Source organism: Nycticebus coucang, chromosome 10 (assembly GCF_027406575.1).
Source record: "Nycticebus coucang isolate mNycCou1 chromosome 10, mNycCou1.pri, whole genome shotgun sequence".
Taxonomy (NCBI): domain Eukaryota; kingdom Metazoa; phylum Chordata; class Mammalia; order Primates; family Lorisidae; genus Nycticebus; species Nycticebus coucang.
The window spans coordinates 47,450,394-47,474,522 of record NC_069789.1 but is presented as its reverse complement, the minus strand read 5'-3'; the positions used below and the strand labels follow the sequence as shown (position 1 = coordinate 47,474,522).

General features: G+C 40.2%; 1 protein-coding gene and 1 pseudogene across 2 annotated transcripts in view; one reads left to right on the top strand and one right to left on the bottom strand.

The window, feature by feature from the left end:
- Positions 1–24,129, bottom strand: part of PTPN14 (protein tyrosine phosphatase non-receptor type 14) — a 222,234-nt gene that overhangs the window by 73,237 nt on the left and 124,868 nt on the right. For both annotated transcript variants that reach the window (XM_053604957.1, XM_053604956.1), the window contains exons 5-6: positions 3,581–3,678; positions 1,408–1,475 (exon numbers count right to left, since the gene is read on the bottom strand). In XM_053604957.1, the coding sequence (XP_053460932.1) occupies positions 1,408–1,475; positions 3,581–3,678 (166 nt within the window). The remainder of the gene's footprint in view (positions 1–1,407; positions 1,476–3,580; positions 3,679–24,129) is intronic.
- Positions 10,453–10,978, top strand: LOC128595876 (60S ribosomal protein L17-like; annotated as a pseudogene).

Genomic DNA, 24,129 nt, shown 5'->3' with positions numbered 1-24,129 from the left:
AATAGGGTAATTTGTTGTCTTATAGACTTAGTTCCCTGTATGTTTTAAGCCTCTTACCTGATGTATGATTGGCAAATCTTTTCTCTCAATCCATGAGTTGTCTCTTCATTCTGTTAACTGTTTTCTTTTGCTATGTACAAGCTTTTTAGTTTTATTGCAATACCATTTGTTTACTTTTGCTTTTAGTGCCTGAGCTTTTGGGGTCATATGCAAGAAATCATTGCCTGGACAAATGTCATATGGCTTTTCTCCTATGTTTTGTTCTAGTAGTTTTACAATTTCAGGCCTTACTTTATTCCATTTTGAGTTGATTCTTGTATAATGGGAAATATAAGGGCTCATTTCATTTCTGTGCATGTGGACAGCCACTTTTCCTAGTATTACTTATTTAAGATATTATGCTTTCTTCACAGTATTTTTGGCTACGCTGTGGAAAATCAATTGAGCACTGAAGTGTGAGTTTATTTCTAGATTCTTTATCCTGTTCCACTCACTGATCAATGTGTCTATTTTTTTCCCAGTATCATGCTGTTTTTTTTTTCATGCTGTTTTAATTAGTATAGCTCTGAAATATAGTTTAAAGTCAAGTAGTGTGATACCTCAGCACTGTTCCTTTTGCTCATAGCTGCTTTCACTACTTAGGGTGTTTTGTTGTTCATACAGATTTTGGGGTTCTTTTTTCTATTTCTGTGAAGAATGACAGTAGAATTTTAATAGGGATTACAATAAGTCTATAGTTTGCTTTGCACAGACATTTTTACAATATTTATTCTTCTGATTCATGAACATGGGCCATCTTTCCCTTAGTGCCATGTTCAATATCTTTTGTCAACATTTTATAGTTTTCAGCACACAGATCCTTCATTTCCTTGGTTACATTTACTCCTCACTATTTAATTTTCTGTATTCTATTGTAAATGAGATTATTTTCTGGCCATTCTTATCACTTTTATTCAACATAGTACTGGAAGTCTTATCCAGAGAAATTAGGCAATAAATAAATAAATAAATAAAGACACATCCAAATAGGAAAGGAAGAAGTGAAAGTGTCTCTGATGGTGACATTATTTTATACATAGAAAACTTTAAAGATGCCATCAAAACAGTGTTAGAACTGATAAATGAATTTAGCCAAGTTACAGGTTACAAAATCAACGTACAAAGATCAGTAGCATTTCTATACACCAATAAGGAACTTTCTGAAAAAGAAACTGGGAAGATTTCAAGGCAGAAGGAGGCATCTTTTCTCTCTCCATATGTTTTATAAAACTTATCCCTATATTATAAATGCATGAATTCCACTCTCCCCCAGGAATATGTGTATATAAAATCCTCTGAGGATTTCTTTCAAAGGAAAGAATTAAATGTCCAAAGAAAATTAATTACGAAAAAGAAAATTACACTTACCATAGGAAATAGCACATACTCTCTGAGGAAATCTTGAGAATCGAACTGATTATAGTCTCCAAAATCAGCTGAGAAGAAAAATGAAAAGGTAATATTTACTGTATGAAATTAAAGATGGAATAAAACAGGGGAGATTTATCCCCACGTTTCCACTTCCTCCTATTTCTGCACTATAATTAGATAAAAACAGTGCCAAGGTGTGTTTGATATAGTGACCACTTTTACCTAGCAATATGGTAAACATCAACATGTGAGCACCAACACACAATTTTTTAGGAACAATAGGGAAATTTCTAAAGTCTACTTAAAAAACTTTAAACATACCTGTATTTACGTTTGCTAAGTATACATGAATTCATATCTTAGGAATTATCTGCCACAGGGACTTTTTAACTGAAGGTTAATTTGTAGCCAAACCCATGTGCATCTTTTCATATATTTGCAGCTGGAAATTCCCACTGTAAATCACCCTTGGCAAGCAACCTCAAAAATCTTTACACCTCCTAAACAGCTTCACATGTTCCAAGTTGCCAAAAGTTCTGTTCTGTCCTGTTTTCAACTCACAATGGTATGTCTGGGCACATGCAAGTTGAATACAGGAGCCTCCGCTACAAATGTTTTGCTTTTTATCTCACTTGCTCCCATGAAAACCAAACCTGCATGAAAATATGATTTCAGGGAAATGTTTTAGCATCAGATAGGATACCTGTAACAAATACAGAATGAGAGGAAACACACACACACACACACACACACACGCCCGCGCATGCAGAGAAGGTAAACAGCAGCCTACACGCTCAGCACATAACCTAATTACCAACTAGACTAGGTGCAGCCTATGAACAACAAAAATCACTTGCTCTGCCTATTTTCAAGTTCAATCATCAGTTATCATGTTCCATTACTATTTATATTTCTATTAACCTGCCTTTCTAAGGATCCAATACAGGTTCTCAAAAAATTATTTTAAAAATATTACAGCTAGAGGATGGTTCGTCCTAGCTTCAAGGATCCCATGAAAAGGGAATCCAGAATAAGGCCCAGGACACCAATCATAAGCCTAATGATTGAGTAGTGAGAGGAAAAAGAATAAATACAGTAAATCAAAAAAAGCTTTTTCAATGGAGAAAGACCCAATCTGAAGCTGCGGGTCACACTGGAGCACCTCTGTCCTCTTTCTATCAAGACTGCCTTCTCCATATTTCAGTGACACTACCACTGCCTTTCCTATCACAGCTGGCCATTGTTTTGTCCCCTTCTGGTCTTTAGTAGACAGATGTGATGCTTGCCTATTTCCAGCCACAGAATAACAACAGGAGTTAACTGGTCTAAGAGAAATTGTTAACACTCTAGAATGAAAGAGGTTAAAGGGAGGCTGCTGCTTCAGACACCAGTCCAAAGTATGGGATGGAAAGTCAGTTTGCAGCTTCTAGGACAACAGTTCAGGCAGCAAGAACTAAGCTGTTAGAAGGCGTAAACTCCAATATTAGCAGATTTTCAAAAAAGTAATGAATGAAAGGAAGGGTTTCTTTTCAAAAGTTACATTACCATCTTCTGATGTTCAATACAGCTGAAGGCATTTAACTACCACTCAACAAACAGTAATGTGTAAACTATAAAGTATCCACATGTAACAATTTAGAGAAGGTTAAGAAATGGCTGTCTGATAAATTTAAACAGGACAGGCTGAAAGATAAATTTAGTCCAAAACACATTTGTTATTCCACATTACCATTATGGATTTTCATTTAGCTTTCTAACGGCATTGGAATAAATTATACTATAATGTTTAAAGCTATTATACTCGAAGCTGCTGTGATAGTCACACATTCATTGCAGCAAGCCACACAACATGACCACATTGTGCAGTGCAATAATTCTGAGAAAATGTTCCACAAACCCTGAAATGTAGCCTTAATTAAAGGCAGGATAAAAGCTGCGATTTCTTCAGATAAAACTGTAATTATACAAGCATGAGCAGTTCGCGAACAGCTTTGGGAAATCTACCATCCTGCCACCAAAAATCACTCACTTTGCATTTTTAAGGCTAGAGATCTTGAAATGAAAAGGGAGCATTACTAAGGGGAATCATTTAAGCAAATCTAACTTCTCACTCTGACAGGCTAACGATACCATCATCAAACAGAAAAGGGAATTTCACACTAGGTCTTACCTTGCACAGCTAAGCCAGCTAGGCGAATCACTTGTTCCAATGTACACCGTAATCGCCCTTCCAGCACGTCTTTTTTGACTTGCAGGTAATACTGGTATCTGTTCGTGGGAACAGAGGAACAAACAACTTTAAAAACACATACTTGGAACATACTCCAACAACATAGATGTCTCTAGATGTAAAATCTTGTGTACACAGCAGGATACGCAGGTGATGTTGATAAAGGTCATCTCTATAAAAGATGGAAAGTGACCTCTGCCTGTGTTTATCTTTGTTTGATGTAGCAGGTGCCCCATGTCATTCATTCTGAGCTTGAAAGGATTCTCATCAAGTCATTTATTTGCTGGCCAGCAGGATGAACTACTGATAAGAACCGGGGCTTCGTAACAGAGATCAAGAATGAAAATGCTCTTCTACACCTGGACACCCACAATAGGACCGTCGAAGCTACATTTACTTGTGTGTGTTACTGACAAAATTCTAGAAACACATCATTTCTCAAATTCAAAAGTTTGGTAAGGCAAATCGCAAAGAGGCCAAATAATTTAGAATTCTGCTAAATGATAATACAGGGTGGACATAAAGTTCGTGTGCAAACAAACTTTATGCCTGCCCCGTATAAAGCTCTTCAGAGCCTGGCTTCACCTGACAAGTCTTTGACTCATAAAAAATCTAACCTGTATCTTTTCAACCTGCAGTACACTCTCAAACCAGCAAAGTGCAAAGGAACAGACGGCACCCAAACGCAACATCTAGTCTCAGATGAAACCACTATTCCCAGCGGCTAATCCAGTGTATTGTATCCTTGCCAATAAAACAGCGTTTTATCATTATAATAAATAATTAGGATCACCTGAACATTTAGAACTCGCCTCACTCCAGACTTTCACTTCCCAGGACTCCACTTCCTTCCACCACATTCTTTTTTTTTTTTTTTTTTTGTAGAGACAGAGTCTCACTGTAGCGCCCTTGGGTAGAGTGCCGTGGCGTCACACAGCTCACAGCAACCTCCAACTCCTGGGCCCAAGCGATTCTCTTGCCTCAGCCTCCCGAGCAGCTGGGACTACAGGCGCCCGCCACAACGCCCGGCTATTTTTTTTTATTTTGCAGTTTGGCCTGGGCTGGGTTTGAACCCGCCACCCTCGGCATATGGGGCCGGCGCCCTACTCACTGAGCCACAGGCGCCGCCCTCCACCACATTCTTAACACACAGTCACCACTAGCATTTAATTCTGACAAACACAACCCTTATGCTCCTGGTAACTATAACTCTCCATTTTAACGTAACTTTGACATCTCAATCGGGGGAACACAGAAGTGACCCAAAGCCCAACTCTCCTGGAGAGAAGCAGTCAGTGCTGAGACCTAATCATCGCTGGCTCTTCCCAGAGCATGACAGGATCATCCCATTTCAGCCCAACACCTCCCTGAGGGAAGAAACTGGGCTCTCTGCACCCTCTATCTAGCAGGGTCCCCAGGTCTCTCCTGTTAAGGTCTACTGGGCAGGACAAAGACCACCATGTCAATCCAAGGTGAGACAATCCCAAATCAGAAGGGCAAACACTAGTAGTTTACTTAAAAATCCTTTCTGGTCAAACTTAACATAGAATAGAACAATAACCCTTTTTTCCTACTCCTATTCCGTCATTCACATGAGAAATTCGTAATCATTTTATGGGTTTCGTTCATTAGTAATTTTACTTCCTGCTCACATTGTTTGATGAAATGAATGAATGTCTGTAACAAGTGTCTCCAGTGATTTTTAAAGATAAGTCCCTGATACCTGTAGGAAAGTCTTGTGCCCATTTGTCAGAGCCAGGGCCACTCATCACTCTGTGCTAAGTCCCAACAATCAGGGACACAGGTTACAGAGAAGAGCTTGTAGTTAATCCTCAAACATAAAATTACTGAACTATTGGGCGGCGCCTGTGGCTCAGTCGGTAAGGCACTGGCCCCATATACCGAGGGTGGTGGGTTCAAACCCGGCCCCAGCCAAACTGCAACCAAAAAATAGCCGGGCGTTGTGGAGGGCGCTTATAGTCCCAGCTACTTGGGAGGCTGAGGCAAGAGAATCGCTTAAGCCCAGGAGTTGGAGGTTGCTGTGAGCTGTGTGAGGCCACGGCACTCTACCCAGGGCCATAAAGTGACACTCTGTCTCTACAAAAAAAAAAAAAAAAAAAATTACTGAACTATTTAAAAGTTCCATAACTATTTAAGAATTGTTTAGGCTTGGTGCCCATGGCACCGTGCTTATAGTACCAGCCACATACACCGAGGCTGGTGGGTTTGAGCCCATCCCGGGCCAGCTAAACAACAATGACAACTGCAACAAAAAATAGCTGGGCGTTGTGGGGGGCGCTGTAGTCCCAGCTAGTTGGGAGGCTATGCAAGAGAATCACTTAAACTCAAGAGCTGGAGGTTGCTGTGAGCTTTGACGCCACGGCACTCCACCAAGGGTGATATAATGAGACTCAGTCTCAAAAAAAAAAAAAAAAAGAATTGTTTAGAATTTTTTGGACTGAAAGCAAATATGTGTCAATGAAAGTACTATGGAGGACAAAGACTCAAGCAGAGCTTTTGGGGAGATTACCTTTTATTTACATCCAACTTACAAAATTGACTAAAAAATGATTAAAAAACTGAGGTCATCAATGAAATCACACACAGTTTCTAACTGGTTTGCCTCAGAAATAAACTGGAAAGTGATGAGTTAATTTTCTTTAAAAACAAACTTGTGGCGAAAAGTCTTTTACTGGTAGTAAAGTGGCATTTCTGGTGTTGCTGAGTTTGTACAAACTAATAAGGAGGAAACATTAGGTGGGATCATCTACAGACTCTGAAATCAAAGGTAGCATATGTGTTTATTTAGGGAGTTCTGGGTAAAAATAGGTAAAATGGTAGGAAAAAGGGGAGTCATGACCTGCTTTTCCTTCATAGGAGAGACTCAGAGAACATGAAAAGGTTTCACTGAAGCAACGTTATGTGAGTTTCAAGAAACATTACAAGAGGACATCAGAATATCCAAGACCAAAGAATTCTAAATGGCGACAGTAAAGTATGCGACATGAGTCTCTCCTGGCTTCCTCTCGTCCCCAGCTCACTACAGCCAGCCTCAGGCAGATGTTGTCAAATGTCCCACCCAAGGTGGACGGACGTTACAGAAGGGAGGTCCCGGGCACTCCTACGGCCCAGGTGCCTGCCACTTGCCTGGCTATTTCCCAGCCCGAGGGAATAGGCTCACAGCACACCTGCACTGGAGGTTCCATGGCTTCATCCAGCAAACCAGGAACTCCAACAAAAAGCCTTCCATAAGCCCCTCTGCTTCAAGAAGTGTGAGCCCTGTCTATCACAAGCCTTATTTAAAATAACTAATCGGGCTGGGAACAGTGGCTCATGCCTATAATCCCAACACTCTGGGAGGCAGAGGTGGACAGATTGCTTGAGCTCAGAAGAGCAGCCTGGGCTAGAGTGAGACCCTGTCTCTAAAAACAGCTGTGCATTGTAGTGGAAGCCTATAGTCCCAGCTACTCCGGAGATGGAGGCAAAAGGATGGCTTGAGTCCAAGAGTTTGAGGCTGCTGTGAGCTATGAAACCACAGCACTCTACCAAGGATAACAGACTCTGTCTCAAAAATAAAATAAATAATGGATTCACATTTGAAAAATGATCTAATGAAACACAATATTAGTTTCCCTCCTGGGAGACAGCTCAGTAATACCTGAAACAGAAGGGAATATATAGGCTCTGGAAGATTTCCTTGCACATCATGCAGCACAAAATGTCTCCTTCCTGTCTGCCTTCTTCAGCCTCCCTTTGAGTCTTTCCCTCAGGACCCTACGCCAGGTTCTTCCCTTCACACCACCCTGGCTCCAAGTTTTCGTCAAGCACTCCTTTTGGTTTTCTGATCAGTTCTCAAGGGAACAGTCAAAGACCCACTCATTCACGTAGGACACCTTCTTCTCTGAAAGAGACTTCAGCAACTGCCTCTGAGCTTCTTATGAAAGATTTTTTATGTTTATAAACTTCTCAGATAGGAGGAACCTAAGCAAGTAAGCAGGTCCCTAAGTTATCAAAACCTCTTTAAAGTGCCAAGAGTTCATTGTGAAAGCAGATACACCTTTTGTTCCATATTTTTTCCTTTTATTTACCAATTTTGCCAACATATTTATTATTTATGTAACAATGTAATTGCTCCTTATCATTCCCTCTAGGTAAACAATTTTTTATTGAAAAATAATACCTTTACAGACTCACGGATATTTCACTGGTCTTAATCAAACGCAATTATCATTACTGCAGCTCAGATTTCCCTATCCCAGGCCGGTGAGCACCACTTTATCTCCTGAGTCCTTTTATAGGACCCTGATCTTTGAAAATGAAGAGGAGCCAGGTGGAATCTGAACACCATACTTTGAAAACTGGGGCAATAAGAACAAAAGAGTGATGAGGAAATTTGTTAACTTCATGCTTTTGCCAGAGAGTTCCACTGGGCCTTTCTTCAGTAAAGTTAAAAGACACCAAAAACAAATAAGCAGAAAAGCCCTGAGAGAATCCAAAAGCAGAATCTCAGGATAGGAAAGAAATATAAAGCTTATTGAAGAGAGGTGTAATGGGATTCTTAAAACAAAACAAAAAACCAGAAAACAAAATCTCAAGGTAGGACAGGATGGATGAACTTCACCTACTCCAGCTCATCGTACCATGTTTGAACGTCTTGTACATGCCATTCATTCCTTCCCATCTTCAATGGTTCTGACTTATTTGTTGTTATACAAGCCAGGGAGATAGACATTTTAACCCGTAGCTATCGTGCACTTCTTGTGAACAAAAATCACTCGCTGGATGCCAAAGAGCCTGTTGGAGAACACCAGAGTACAGTCTCTGCCTTGCAGGGACACAGGTCAGCTCTTTAACCACCATGGTCCTGCTTCCCTAGTGTGCTATTTAAGGGAAGCAGGGCCAAGGAGTATAACGAGGAGTAAAACACCTGAAAAGGTAGCTTGGCACCTGTAGCTCAGTGGTTAGGGCACCAGCTGGATACACGGGGACTGGCAGGTTCGAACCTGGCCCAGGCCTGCTAAACAACAATGACGACAACAACAAAAATAGCCTGGCATTGTGTGGCACCTGTAGTTCCAGCTACTTGGGAGACTGAGGTAAGAGAATTGCTTAAGCCCAGAGTTTGAGGTTGTTGTGAGCTGTGACGCCACGGCACTCTACCAAGGGTGACATAGTGAGACTTGGTCTCAAAAAAAAAAAAAAAAAAAGAAACAAAAAACAAAAACCAATGACCATAAAGAAAAAAATTTGAAACGGTATTATCCTGGTATTATCTGACAGAGCTAGAGCCTGTCTACACATCAACTTAGAGGTGAAAATGATCACCTACGATACACCACCAACCAATTAGTCCATGGGATCCTAAGAAACAAGAGTTAAAGTTTTTCTTAACCTGCTGCTTCCAACTTTAATCTGCAGATATCACTGCTACAATGCACAAGCAAGTTCTATTCACAGATCCATCCTACCCTAGGAAACATTGAATCACAATCCTCTAGCCAGGAATCCAAGGACTGTCCCCCGTCTTTCAGGTTGGATATAAGCTTGTGCTGAGATAAAAACCCAAGGAGCTGAAGAAGGAGGTATCCTTCCCTGGAAACCATCCAGACTACAAGAGAATCTGAACAGCAGCAATGCATGGTGAGACCCCCTCACAAGACTGTGGCCGTCACTATGTAAGATTGCAGAAATGAGAATGAACTTCAGATCACTTTGGAAATTGGTTGGTACACTTTTGCTAAATGGCACTTTTATAAAATATAATAACTCTATCCAATTTGACAACTAAATTAGACAATATAGAGCTTAAATTCTATTTCTAGAATGCTTGGTTTTTGCTTACTTTTTATTAGCAATTCAGTTATAACAGCCATAAAATGTAACAGTGAATCCTATTTTGGAAACATACAATTTAATGGAATTATACTCCACCCTGTCATAGCTTTTGGGTGGAGGGGAAAAGAAAAAAAAAAAAAAAACCAACCCTTGTGCCAGGAAAGTAAGTTATTTGCCAACTTTCCAAAGAGATCCTCTTTGAAAACTCAAGTTCACAAAGAAAACTTTTTAATATTTTTCATATTCAAAGATGTAGAAATAGACTACTGAGGCCTGATAAGCAGTTTTAGGTTAGGATTCTGCTCTACCTCTAAGAACTGGTGAACATAATTATGCTTCTTGAATAAAGGTAAAATTATTTTTTTAAATTTTTACTTTCATTCTTAAAGAAAATATTCTTTTTTTTTTTTTTTAATTAAAGGCAGACTTCTTTGGGTAACACAGAAAAGGTTTCCTGCTGATCAGTGCTATTAAACATTGCAACTGAAAGTTGACAGATGCTATAAACTTGTTTCTGGGGGTTTCATTTATTTTGAATGTTCCTATCCAATGGCAAGAAAATAAGTAACTTTGTTACTTCCTCCCCTAAGATTTTGAAAGGAAAGTTTTAGAAAATGCCACACTGGGTCAAATCAACAGAGCATTCAGTACTTCTGACAGAGGTATCGAATAACTCTTTCAAAATTATAGCCTATAACTTTCTCCTGGATGTTCAGAGATGCGTTGCTAAAATCTTTAAGCTCCACCTTATGTATGAAGAATTTATCCAAGCACTTCCGCAACTGTGTTTTGCTTGAAGGTCTGTTCATTCTGCTCAGCTTAAGCAAGTCCATGTGGTACTCTGAGAAGCACTACAGCAGAGCCGCAGGAAAGGCACAAGGAACTCAGAGGCTGGGTACGTGTTGCTTTAAAAATATTTCTCCCGAGCAGCCGCCGCTCTTCCTCTTTCCCTAAGCTGCCTGAGGTGATCTGTGAAAATGCTTCAGTATTCAATCGACCCAGAGAACCCCACAAAGTAACGCAAGTCAAGAGGCTCAAATCTTCAGTGTTCACTTTAAGAACACACGTGAAACTGCTCAGGCCATCAAGGGTATGCAAGTACGAAAAGCCACTAAGTATCTGAAGGATGTCACTTTAAAGAAACAGGGTGTACCATTCCGACCTTACGATGGTGGAATTGATAGGTGTGCCCAAGCCAAACAGTGGGGCTGGACAGAGGGTCGGCAGCCTAAAAAGAGCGCTGAATTTTTGCTGCACGTGCTTAAAAATGCAGAGAGTAATGCTGGACTTAAGGGTTTAGATGTAGCTTCTCTGGTCATTGAGCACATCCAAGTGAACAAAGCACCCAAGATGCGTCACTAAACTAACAGAGCTCATGGTCGCATTAACCCAGACATGAGCTCCCCCTGCCACGTCGAGATGATCCCTACTGAAAAGGAACAGATTGTTCCCAAACCAGAAGAGGAGGTAGCACAGAAAAAGAAGATACCCAGAAGAAAATGAAGAAACAAAAACTTAAGGCGTGGGGATAGACGCAACATGAAATAAATGCAAATAACAGTAAAAAGAAAATATATATATATATTTCTACCCCTCTTCCCCCAAGCGAAACTTGTTCCAAGTCTAGTTCAACAGATATGCCCAATTAAATGGCTAAAGCCTGGCTCGGCACCCGTAGCTCAGTGGCTAGGCCACCAGCCCCATATACCAAAGCTGGCGGGTTCGAGCCTGGCCTGGGCCTGCTAAACAACGATAACTGCAACTAAAAAATAGCCAGGTGTTGTGGTGGGCACCTACTTGGGTAGCTGAGGCAAGAGAATCACTCAAGCCCAGGAGTTTGCGGTTGCTGTGAGCTATGACGCCACCGCACTCTACTGAGGGTAACAAAATGAGACTCTGTCTCAAAAACAAAAACAAAAAGCTGTTTAGTAAAAGCACTCTATGCTGTAACTACCAACCTACAGCGTCACTATTACCATCACCTGGCTCCTGTCTGCCCGTCCCTCCTCTATAGTTCAAGTTCAGTCAAACCAACTTCTCTCTCCTCATCTGCACGGTCAGGAGGGACATGACAATTTAAAAAGAAGTGCCATCCTTAAATTCTTCAATCTTCGAAGTCTTTCAATAAAACTCTGGGGTGGAGGACAAGAGAGAAAAAGACCGATAGTTTTGCCCTTATTATTATTAAGACTTAAAAATGTCCTTTCCTCCTGGAAAACTTCGTTTGCAGCCTGCAATATCATTAGAACCTTGCTAGAACGTACTGGAACCCAGTTCTCCTAGGACAGTGCACTGTGAACCAAGCTGTAAGACAGCATTGCTTTCTACTGGATGTTGTATGGTATAAGAAGGAAACAAATGTAAAAGTTTCTCTACTATAAAAGACCAAAGAGGGACTGAGAACAAGTTGTCCTAGGATTCTGAGGTACAGGAAAGCAAAAGAGAATATAATTTTAAATCTCAGATCGACAGAGAGACCAACAGGAGAACAGCACATTCCATCCATTCCAAATGGTGTCACAGCTGTAAACCCAGATAATGGACAGGGTGGCCCACGCTGTTCTCCGGCTGCCAGGACCAGATAAACAGTATGTACACAGGCATGCAACCAGATAAACCTGAATGCTTCCCTCCCTCTGTCCCTCTATCCTCAAAACCCTTGAGAAGAATTTCAGTTTATGACTATTGAAGTATAATAATGTGTTTGGTACCTGACCCCTGCACTATCTAAAAGCTTTTATATTTAATGAGTGAGTTGACAGTCAATTAAAACTCTGCACTTTCCAACAGACTACAAAGGCAATGCTTCTGCAACTATGTGAAATTGAAATCACTCTAAAGAAAAAAACAAACAAAAGGAAAAAGCTAAAGCTAAAACTGACAAAGATAACCTTAAAAGGGAACATTTTCCTTCTAGCTTTTCCACATAAGGTAAAACACGTATATACATGAAAATAAAAATACCTGCTATACCCAAAGACATGTAAACAAGATTGCCTTGGGGTGAGGGGACTTTCTTGGCAAAAAGTCAAGTCTAGAAAGTTTTCAACATTTACTGCTCAATAAATACCCTATTTTGTCAGAGATACCTAACTTCTTACTGAGAATCCTTAAAATTTCGATGAGTCAAATGATTGCAATTTTTGCCCCCAAAGAGCAATGTTTATTTAAATGCACACAAACACATACAAGCCTTAACTACTAGTGAAAAAAGGCCAATGATAGCAAGGTATTGCAAAAAAGAAAGGCATGCCACAACCTGACCTTGCTTTCTGCTCTTGAACTCTTGCATTAATTATAACAAATTACAGGGAATCCAAGGACTGCTTATAAGCACAATAAATTCCCTAATAATAGCCTATAATTTAATCAGTGGTTCTGTTTAAAAAGAAAAAAAAAACTCATTTTCTGCAATACATAGTGAGCAAGAGAGTACTCTGAGACCACTACTTTCTTTCCCATTCTACGCTAAAAGGTATAGATGCCTTTACAGCAATTTAAGGAAGTAGAAATACTTAGCCTTCAAAGAAAATACTATGCTAAAGTGTTTGATGTTAAAATAAAATTCAAGTCTGTTTTCATCTGTCTTAAACTCTCCAATGACTTGGAAAACAATTTTGTAGTTCCTCCAAAAGTTAAACATAGAATTACCACATGACCTAGCAATGACACTTGTAGGTATAGACCCAAGAAAACTGAAAACACGTGTCCACACAAAAACTTGTACACGGATACCAGCATTATTCACAACAGCCAAAAAGAAGAAGCAACCCAAGTGTTCATCAAGTGATGAATAGAGAAACAAAATGTGGCCTACCCATCTACATACCGTAGAATGTTATTTACCCATAAAAGGAACAGAGCACTGGTGCATGCTACAACCTGGGCGAACCCTGAGACAGTTTGCTAAGTGAAGATGCCAGGCACAAAGGGCCACATCTTGTATGATCCATTTATGTGGCGTGTCCAGAAGAGGCAAATCCATAGAGACAGAAAATAGATTAGTTGGCTGCCAGACGCTGAGGGAAGGGAAAGACAGGGAGTGATTGCTAATGTTGGGAAATGAGAATAGTGGCAATGATTGGACAACTTAGCTAATACACTAATAAACCACTGAATTGTATACTTGAAATTGGTTAAGATGGTGAATTTACATTGTATAAATTTTATCACGCACAAAAAACATTATAAAATACTCAATGTTCCTAATCAGGAAAAAGTACAACCTCCTGATAACAGCATACCAGGCTCTTCGTAATCCAGTCAAAACCACGTTTTCTCTCCCTTCACATCCCACCGCACACCCTGTACTTGAGCTGCACTAAGTTTACAGAGTTTCTGGAGTTGCCACGTGCTCTCCTGCCTCCCAGCCGCTTCCTCTGAATGCCCTGGCCTATCCTCCTCCATTCGCACAATGATCTACCCATCCTTCAAGGCTCAGTGGAAACTGATCTCTGCTGAAGCTTCCCAAGCCCTCTTAGCAAGTCAGAGGACTCTTTTCGCAGCATCCTCAAGCCTCCCCCGCCAGCCCCTCCAGCCTAGGCATGGGCATCTCCCCCACACCACTGAGACCTCCTCACAGACCTCCGAGCAACACGTGGCACTAAATAGACAGAGGTTTCTGAGCAGATGAAACACTAAGAGAGACAGATGGAAGCAACGAGGGAAGGAAGGAGGCAGATTAATCACCCCACTGTATTGTTATTGGGTGCTATTTCCATGGCATGAAAGAGCACCTCAATCAAAGTTTCAGAAACATAACCCAACATCATATCAAGCCTTAAATCTTAAGATACTTGTCTTTATGCAGAGAACAAAAATCCGCCTTTAGTGTGGACTGCTTGTTTACTTGTAAGTGATGCAAACAGCTCTCTGAATTACCAAGCAGCATGGGAGACACTCGCAGATGAGCCACAGACCAAGAGCTTTCAGTAAACCCTCACGAGAGTAAAAGAAGCACAAATCAGGGAGGAACGCGGCTCCGTGCTAATTAGCCAGCCCAAACCACTCCTCTCCACAGCAGCTGTCAAACATGGAGTCACACGCTCTTACGCTAGTAATAAGTATGTCTTGACTCATCGGCCCAAAATACACACCTGCCTGCCCTGAAAATCATGTGTTCGTATTATTACCTACAATTCCACTGTGGGAAAGGAGCTTAAATTACATCTGGAAGCTGGGTGAGTCAACCACCCAAAGATTTGTCTTCCTGGTAAAGAGCCAGGTTGCTGGCTAAGAAGTCTGCATAATATCCCTGACATTTTGGTGAACTAACAGACGGAAGAGCAATACTGTTGTCAGCAATGTGCCTGGACTGAAGGATAAAAAGGAACAAATATGGGGCCTGAAGATTATCTCTATGAATGGGCTCGAGTACCTCCTTAGAATCCCTAATTAAAGGCAGCTCCTACCTTTTCACAAGTGAGCAGCTGCTAAAAGATGTCAATTCTCTGTCAATGAAGTAATGTCCCAGAAATGAGCAGAATACACTGACTGTGGATTAATAAATGAATGAGGCAATGGGGGTCATTAATTAATGTCCCTAGAGACGAGGATAAAAATAGAAAGAACCTAAATTCCCCAGCCCATATGAAGTCATATGGCTAAGCACATTGCTAGTGGCCACAAAACTCAAGTGTACAGGAAGGTGAATGAAAACATCACTCTGTACAAGGAGTTTATCTTCTCCAACCCAGTCCCTTGCCACCAGGACAAGCAGGAGGATGAGGCATCTTCAGCTCTTGTAAATGGGATGTGCTGGGCTGCCAACCACATACACCTGCTGGAACACCACATCTACTTGGTAGATGACCCTACACTGGTAGTCACACAAAAAGTATTATGATTATCTACTGACTCAGGGAAAGCCAGTAGGTAAAAAGAATGCTTTTGTAGAAATTAGCCAGCAGAATAGTTGGTATAAACCAAAACTGGACTCAGCAGCAAATTCAAAACCCCCAATCAATTCCAGGTATTACATAATATAAAGCCTTTCCTCTGTCACTGTATTATACCATCCAAGTTCCCCATTTCATTTTATAACTCTAAGACGGTATGGGTCAGACAATTTGTTTGACTTTGTGTATCCATTTTTGCCTTGTTGGCTATTTTATAAGCTTGATTTGCTCATTGTTGTATTGGAAGGTCTCCATGGTAGGTCTCCATTAGAATAGGTCATCACCAAAGCCATGCGTGACATGGCCCTATTTAAAAGACCATCAATTACAAAATGGCTGAAAGAAACTTCATGTTGTTCCTACAGTAATCTGAAAGAAATAATAAAAACACACTTTATGTTTGTCAAATGGTATGGAAGATATGTCTCTACAATTGGAAATTTAATTAATCTCTCTAGATATTAAGAAACCAGAGCATTGAAATAGTTATTAACAATGACAGTATTTGACCTTTGTGGAGCTATTTTCCAACACTTTTAATTTGTACTATTTCCTATCATTTCAAACTCAAAACCACCCTGCAGGATGGGGAGAGAGAATGAGAAGGGGAGAGATGCAGCCTCTGTGGTTCCCGTTCACCTGTGAAGAAAGAGCTCAGAAGGGAGGGAGGGCTCGCTAAGGCTTCTGATTTTATAGTCAAGTGCTCTTTCATTACATTATGAACTGTGTCCTAATCTGGGGTAGTCTGTAGTTTTTATAAGTCTGGAAAACAGGTCTCAAGAAAAAAAAAAGGTGAGAGAAGAAGAGAAAAAAACTATGGAAGGTTATAAACACATTACAACACGAATGCACTGACCATTTATTGAATTTTTGATGTTGGAAATGAATCAGTTCCTTTGCAGAATCTTCAAAAGCAGCTCAACATATCAAATGTGGTAACAACTGCCAAAGATAAAATACCAAACCAGCAAACATCTCACTGCCCAAGAATCTACTATCTTCCTATGCTGTGATTTCTGCCAAAATTGTGCTTTGTATTTTCAAGCATGGAAACGTCTCTCTACAATTCTTCCTTTCAAATACCTTTTTGAGGCTCGAGGATTAGAGGAAGAGATACCCTATTTATTTGAAATGCAATTTTAAAATAATTTTGGATGTCCTTTCTTCTTCTAGAGTTTTAGTTTTTTAACTGCCTCAGTTTCTACAAGACTATCTTTTATACCTAGTAAATTTCAAAGCAGAAATTAATTTCTTAGAGAAAAAAATGATGACCCCAAGTGAAAGGATTACAAGCACTGTTTTTCAACTTCTTTTATCTCACAGCACACTTGAGTGGCACACTGACATGCCACTTAAATTTTATTGATTAAAAAAAAAAGTAAAGAGAAAAGAATATACTTATTATGCTTAGAACATCTTTTGAAAATAATTTATGATCTTTAAAAATTTTTGTGGTACACCTAAAGATCTCTCAGGGCATACCAGTTGAAAATCACTGAGATAGACAGAAACTCTTTGCTTAGGGCAAGGGGACAGGGATGGGGCATTGCCAAGCAGAGACACATAATTCCCAGTCAAAGAAAATTCCTCATTTCTTCCACTCCACAGAGGAGGGCTGCTATAAACCACATTCCGCCTTTCCATTTTAGACTTAAGAACTTAAAACTATCTCATTAGACACCAGAATGGGAGCACATAAATGTCTCTTTAGGAACCAAGAACTCAGGGAATGAAATCCAGACAGAATGCCAGTTTTAGCATTTAGTGGCCGCACTGGGCTCACACTGTGGGCATAAGGCCGCATGGAGCAGACTCCTCCAGAAAAGTAGTGTTAAGTAGGTTCTCAAATTCGACCTTAAACAAAAACCTCAGCAGGCCTCCCTTAATAAAAGATGACTGCAGAAAATACATGGACTCTTGTATTTTGTTAATATGTTCATGAAACCAGCACAAAATCTACTGGTTATAAATCATCCTAAAAGCTGCCCATGTCTATTGGTATAATCCTTTCCTACTCTCTTAGAGCACCTTTATTTAAAAAGTAAACTAACTTAGATCCAACTTGGTGGTAAAATATTAGGAATGTACAAGGTATTCAATTATTTATTTATTCATCCATTTGACAAAATCTTTTTTTTTTGAGACAGAGTCTCAAGCTGTTGCCCTGGGTAGAGTATCCTGGTGTCACAGCTCACAGCAAACTCCAACTCTTGGGCTTAAGCAATTAATTCTCTTGCCTCAGCCTCCCAAGTAGCTGGGACTACAGGCGCCCGCCACAATGCCCGGCTATTTTTTGGTTGTAGTTATCATTGTTGTTTGGCGGGCCCAGGCTGGATTCAAACGCGCCGATTCCGGTGTACATGGCTGGCGCCCTAGCCACTTGAGCTACAGGCACCGAGCCCATTTGACAAAATCTTAATGAGGACCTACGACATGCTGGGAGCTATTCTAGGCAGTAGGGATACGGCAGTGAACTAAAGAAACACAGTCTGCACTCTTGTTCACGGAGTTCACATTCTAGCAGGGAAGACAAGTAACAATCAAATAAGTGAATAAGTCCATTGAGGAAAAAGCAGGGAAGAGATGCAGAAAGTTACAGGGTAGGAGGTGGGTCAGAAAAGTCTCGGATAAAGGGCACTTGGAGTCAAGATCTGAAAGAAATGACTTGAGCAGCAGGACCTGTAAGTAGAAAGGCCTTCAGGCAAGCGAGCTGTGGTGTCCTCGCAAACGCCGAGGCTGGCGGGCAAAGCAGGGCAAGAAGATGAATCACTGGGAAGACAGGGAAAAGCAAGGGGCAGGTGCTGCAATGCCACGAAGCACCACAACCCCCGGTAAGGCACGGTAGTGGATGTGGGACATAAGAGAGTTCAGGATGACGACCAGATTTTTGGCCTGAGCAACTAAAATAAAACTTTCGGTTTTTGGAAACGGACAAGACTGCTCTTTAACAAGATAGATTTAGGCGTGGTGCCTGTGGCTCAAGTGGCTAAGGTGCCAGCCACATACACCTGAGCTGGCGGGTTCGAATCCAGCCCAGGCCTGCCAAACAATGATAGCTGCAACCAAAAAATAGCCGGGCGTTGTGGTAGGCGCCTGTAATCCCAGTTACTTGGGAGGCGGAGGCAGGAGAATCACTTGAGCCCAAGAGTTGGAGGTTGCTGTGAGCCGTGACGTCACAGCACTCTATGCAGGGTGACAGCTTGAGGCGCTCTCTCTCTCAAAAAAAAAGAAAACAAACAAACAAACAACAACAACAACAACAACAACAAAAAAAAAAGACAGATTTAGAGGCTTGGTGGCTGTAGCTCAGTGGCTAGGGAGCTAGCCACATACTCCAGACCTGGCAGGTTAGAATCCAGCCCTGGCTCTAAACAACAATGACAACTACAACCAAAAAATAGCCAGGTGTGGTGGCAGGCACCTGTAGTCGCAGCTATTCGGGAGGCTGAGGCAAGAGACTCGCTTAAGCCCAAGAGTTGGAGGTTGCTGTGAGCTGTGACACCATGGTAATCTACCCAGGGTGACATTGTGAGACTGTCTTAGAAAAAAAAAGATATATTTAGAGGAAATGGATTTCACTATTTGTTTAAAAAAAATTATAAATACATTATTTTTCACTAAAACCTACAAGTTCAAAATAGTCATCTAACCATACCAGTCAGTATTCCATTTTTTAAAGGGAGGGGCATCCTTGATTTAATAATGGATTCTCTCTTTTTCTTTTGATCATTCTTCTTCCTCAGCTCCTATCCAGCAAATCTTCTGTCTCAACTCTTGACAGAAAGAAGTTCATGCATATTTCTGTTGGTTTTGTGATGATCTGAATTTTCAGATCAAGAATGTCAAGGAGACCGGTGAAGGAAATACAGAGTAAACAGGACAAGTGCTAGCTCTCACCCAGGGCTTGGCAAAATCTCTGGAAAGCCCAAATCAAGGGGACTTCCTCCTTCCTACTTGATCTTCATTATAAAACTGCCATAACATCATTGAATTAAAGGATTAATACTAAAAATGGCCTTAGTAGTAAAAGTGGATCAAAAGACATACACTGAAAACATCAAGGAAGTAAAACAAGTTTGTGCAAATAATCGTTACTAATCCATGCGCTTCCCTCATTTAAATTTTACTGTTTTTATGAACACTCACCTAGAGCCACTATCATTCTTTACACTGGCAAACTGAGTCCTACACATGTTGCTCACAGAACTAAATCCCAAGTATTTCTCCATTTTTTCATGTGAGTGCCTTCTGTGTAGCTTTTATCAATTCCAATAAAGGCCCAAACGTGCTTATAGATCAAACGATTTCCTCATAAAAGTCATGGCCATAGATTTAGCCCTAAAGGAGAATTTGATCATAGGTTTATGCAAATAAGAGAAAACATATTATAATGGACTTTTCTATAGTTTACCATCTATTTATATTTTTATACAAACACCTTCTGTATGTTTACCTTCTCTGTGGAAGGGGATCTATAATAGCTATTATTTCAAAAGTGAATAATATTGTTTCACAATTTGTTTTAGGGAATACAGTAAATATTTACTGAATTTATGTGTGAAAAAATAAAAAAATCCAGTTGACTTATACCTTGTCCAAAATGGACTATCCAAGCTAACCAAAACATTAATTATGTAAAATTGTGTTAAGTTGTGCTAGGTTATTGCTAAGGATAAATATATAGTATTTAATAATATAATATTTTTAGAAAGGTACATACATTTTTTTCAACACATGCATCTTAGGCAAGAAAATATAAAAAGAGTTCCTTTACAGGACAAATATTGGAATCTCTAAATTTAGTAGATGATGTTTTTCCTTATTGCGTTTATTCAAATTAAAATTCTAAAGAAGAAACAGCATAACTTGGTTTAGTTTCAAGAGATCTCCTACTAGGAACTTGTGACCCAATAGTAACAGGAGATCCATAACTTTAAAAAATTCTTTCTTCAACAAAATCGAAATCTTACATAAAAAGATCTGACTATGTCTTTAAGATAGAAATGTTCTCAACCTGCTAAGGTAAAGGAGATATTTATTATTTAACAAATTAAGTAACAGATGTACATTACAGGATGTGCGGACTATTTAGCCAAAAAAAAGGTAACAGAGAAGTTAACTGGTTTCCCCAAGATTACGTGGCAAAATAATAGAGCTTTCAAAGTCGGTGCAGAACTGTAGTCCCTGGGCATCCTCTATTTCTAGCTGAAACCACACTGATTCAATACAATTCAACAAGTGGATATGTCTGCATTGCTGGAAAGGAGGAATAAAAGAATAAATACCATTATCTCCACTTCATAGACATGGAAACTGGCTCACAGAGAGTAAGCCAGCTTGCACAAAGTTGCAAAGGTGTGGAGCCAAAGGGTAAATCCAGGCCTCTTTCTGATGCAATTTAGTTGCTTCCTATCACATTCTAGATATCCGTGAGGACTTCACATTGCAATTTTCCTCTCCTTTTACATAATATCCTCAACTAAGAATGTTCTCCCTTCACACCTTCCACCTTCACTCACCAGTGAGCCCTTGTTGCTGATGGGGTTACCCCTTTGGGCATGTGGGGTGGGGGAAACAGGCTGACAGTTTTGTGGCCCAGGTTGCCCTCTTGTCCAACAGCCTTGACTCCCTTATCAAAATCCAATCTCTTCTTCCAAACCCAATTCTAGGGACACCTCCTACAAGGACATACTCACTTAGTGAGGCCATAATACCCATATGTTCACTTAGCTAGGCTACAATACCCATATGTTTGGTCAAACACTATTCTAGATGCTCTGTACAGGTATTTTTTTGTTTGTTTGTTTGTTTTTAGATGAGATTAACATTTAAATCAGTGACTTGAACAAAGCAGATTATCTGCCATCATGTCAAAGGGTCCCGCCCAATCAGTTGAAATCTTAACAGAAAAAGACACAACTCTCCAGAAGGAGGAATTCATGTTAGGAGTGAAACTGCAAGCCTTCCCTGATCTCCAGCCTGCTGGCCTACCCTGCAGAAGTTTTATTTGCCAAGCCTCTGCAATTCCACAAGCCAATCCTTCAAATAAGTCTCTCCCTTTACATACGACATCTCATTAGCTCTGCTCCTCTAGAGATCCCTGATAGACCACTCCTAAGCTTCTTCTATCATACCACCCACATGAAAAGGTAACTCCAGTGAGTTACTACTAAAGTGATATCCTAATATGATACCATCACATACTAAAGTGTGATACCACACTTTGATATGATACCACTTTAGTATATGATGGTATCATACTAGGATATGATATTTTTTATGTGACATCTAATCTTCTGAAATAGACTGGAAAACTGGATAGGACTGGCATTTGGGTGCCTCTGCATCTTGAAGTGTGCCTTATCCTTAGGAAATACTCAATAAATTTGGTGAATGAATGCCCACAGGTGAGTCTAGAAGGCCAAGTAGCCTACTAAGGTAGGAAGAAAAAAGGAAGAGGGAGCTATTCCAGTACTAGTGAAGAAGAAGGAAGGAGCTAAAAGGCCGGGGAGTCCAGAGATACTGAATGGACTAGTCAGCCAAGAAAGGGCTGGGCAAGGAAGCAGAAGGCAGTTTTACAGTGCTTCCAATGCCTTGGAATGGCCGTCTTTATCATCTAGACAACAGTCAAACATGAAATATTTTTGATAAAATAGGGAGAATGATGAAGGCAATCCTTAAAAAAGATGTTTAGAATTGGTATGCAAACCGAATTGTGTAAAAAAGGTGGTACGGCTACAAACCAGAGGTCAAAGGACAATGGTGAGTGTGTGAGGCACTGTGAACTGCACTTCTCCACTCACTAACCAGTTTAATCCTCACAAGATCCTCTGTTCATGGAGAAACTGGGTCTTAGGAAGAAAAAATCATTCACCTGAGTTCATGAAGAAGGGCAGAATTACAGAGCAGAATTCAAATCCAAGTCTGTCTGACTCCAGAGCCTGCACTCTTTACCACTCACTGTATTTTGGAGCAGAGGTAAGAAAACTTAAGTTGGGGAAAGGGCAGACGCCATCATTCACTGGGAAAGCATTAGGCTTCAGTCACTCAACTATTAGAACAATTATAAAGTGAGAATAACGGAGCATGTGAAACACAGCGCTCCAGAGAAAGCATCATTACCAAGCAGCATAGTGAACTAATGACTAAGATGGAAGGGTTATTGATTTGGTTAGAAGATCAAAATGAAGATAACATTCCTATTAGCCTGGCACTGAGGCAATGTTATGCGAGTGCTGACTTTTAATACTCTTCCCTGAAATTTTTCCTATCTCCTATCAAACCTTTTCTGAGTTTGGTTTTACCTCTGTTTGTATGAGTTAAAAGAGCCCAAATAGCTTTTGTAATGTACTAGTACAGTATAGGGTTAACATCATCATTATTATGATTATAGTATTACAATGTATTATTACGACCCAGGAGCCATTACAGCATTGTTATTATTATTACCACCATATATGTGCTGTTTATCAGGGATCTGAGTTACATACAAATCCAACTTAAAGACATTCTCAGGAACATATCTGGTCCATAACCCAGGGACCACTTGTACCTAAGATTTTTCAGCCTTACAATTTGCTTTTTATTTTGTTGATAGTAATACAAATTTTGAAAAAGCACTGAATGAAACTAACATATGGATACTCAGCAGAAACGAGTACATTCATCAAAGCTCTGTGCAAGACTGTCCACAGAACACCTACAAGAAATGCTCACAGGATGTAACACAGTTCAGTTCATAATAGTTCTCAAATGGAAACAGCAGAGTGAGTAGATTGCAATGTTTCTATTGTGGAATATTATGTAGCAATGAAAATTAACAATCACTAACATAATAATATGGATAACTTGCACAAAATGTTGACCAAACACATTAAAGAGCACATGCTGTCTTCTTCTACCTAAAAAGTTAAAAAAGCAAAAAATCAAAACTAATGTATAGTGTGAATTCAGGATCATGGTTGGTTACTCAGATACTGAGCCAGCATACCAAGGGAGTCTCAGCTGCTGCTGAAGTTGTACTTCTTAAGTAGGGCTTGCTTACATGAATATATTCACTTTCCAAACTCCACTGAGCTGGACACTTCCAATTTTTGCACTTGTCTATCTGTGTTACACTTCAACAAAAAGCTGACTATTAGCATACAGGTGACAATTGGACTGCAAGAGGAAACTTGTACAGGCAGTGATGAAGCTTGAAGGAAGTGTCAGGGCCCAGTGTAACAAACTATGTAAGAAAGAAGGGCCTCTGGTGACAGATTTTCAATCTGTGCCAGTGGAAAAATCTAAGAGGCACTTACAGAAAAATTGGGTAATTAGGGAAGGATTTTAGGTCAAGAGAAGGCAGCAGGAAGATAAAAGTCCATCACTGTCTACCTTTCTGGATCCTAGCAGGACTAACTGAGGTAGGGGACGCAAGTGCTAGAGAGGTGACTGACAGATGCCATCGTCACCACCCGAGGAATCTGAAGCGAGAAGGTGAGAACAAGCAGAAGGGCTCACACTTGGTAGAAAGGGCTCCGCATACGCTGGCAGCACCAGGCATGCAGCAGTATTCACTATACAAATGAATAAATGCCGGCTTCTGTCAGCAGGGAATCAAGACTCAGATACGGGTAAATGGTATAAAATTAAGACACATCTGTCAAAATTTACTTCTAAAGGCTGAAGATGATTAATCTTTATTACAGACAAAACATAAAAAGAAGAAAATGTTGAAGATCTGAGTTCCAGTAAACGGGAGACTGGAAGTTGAAA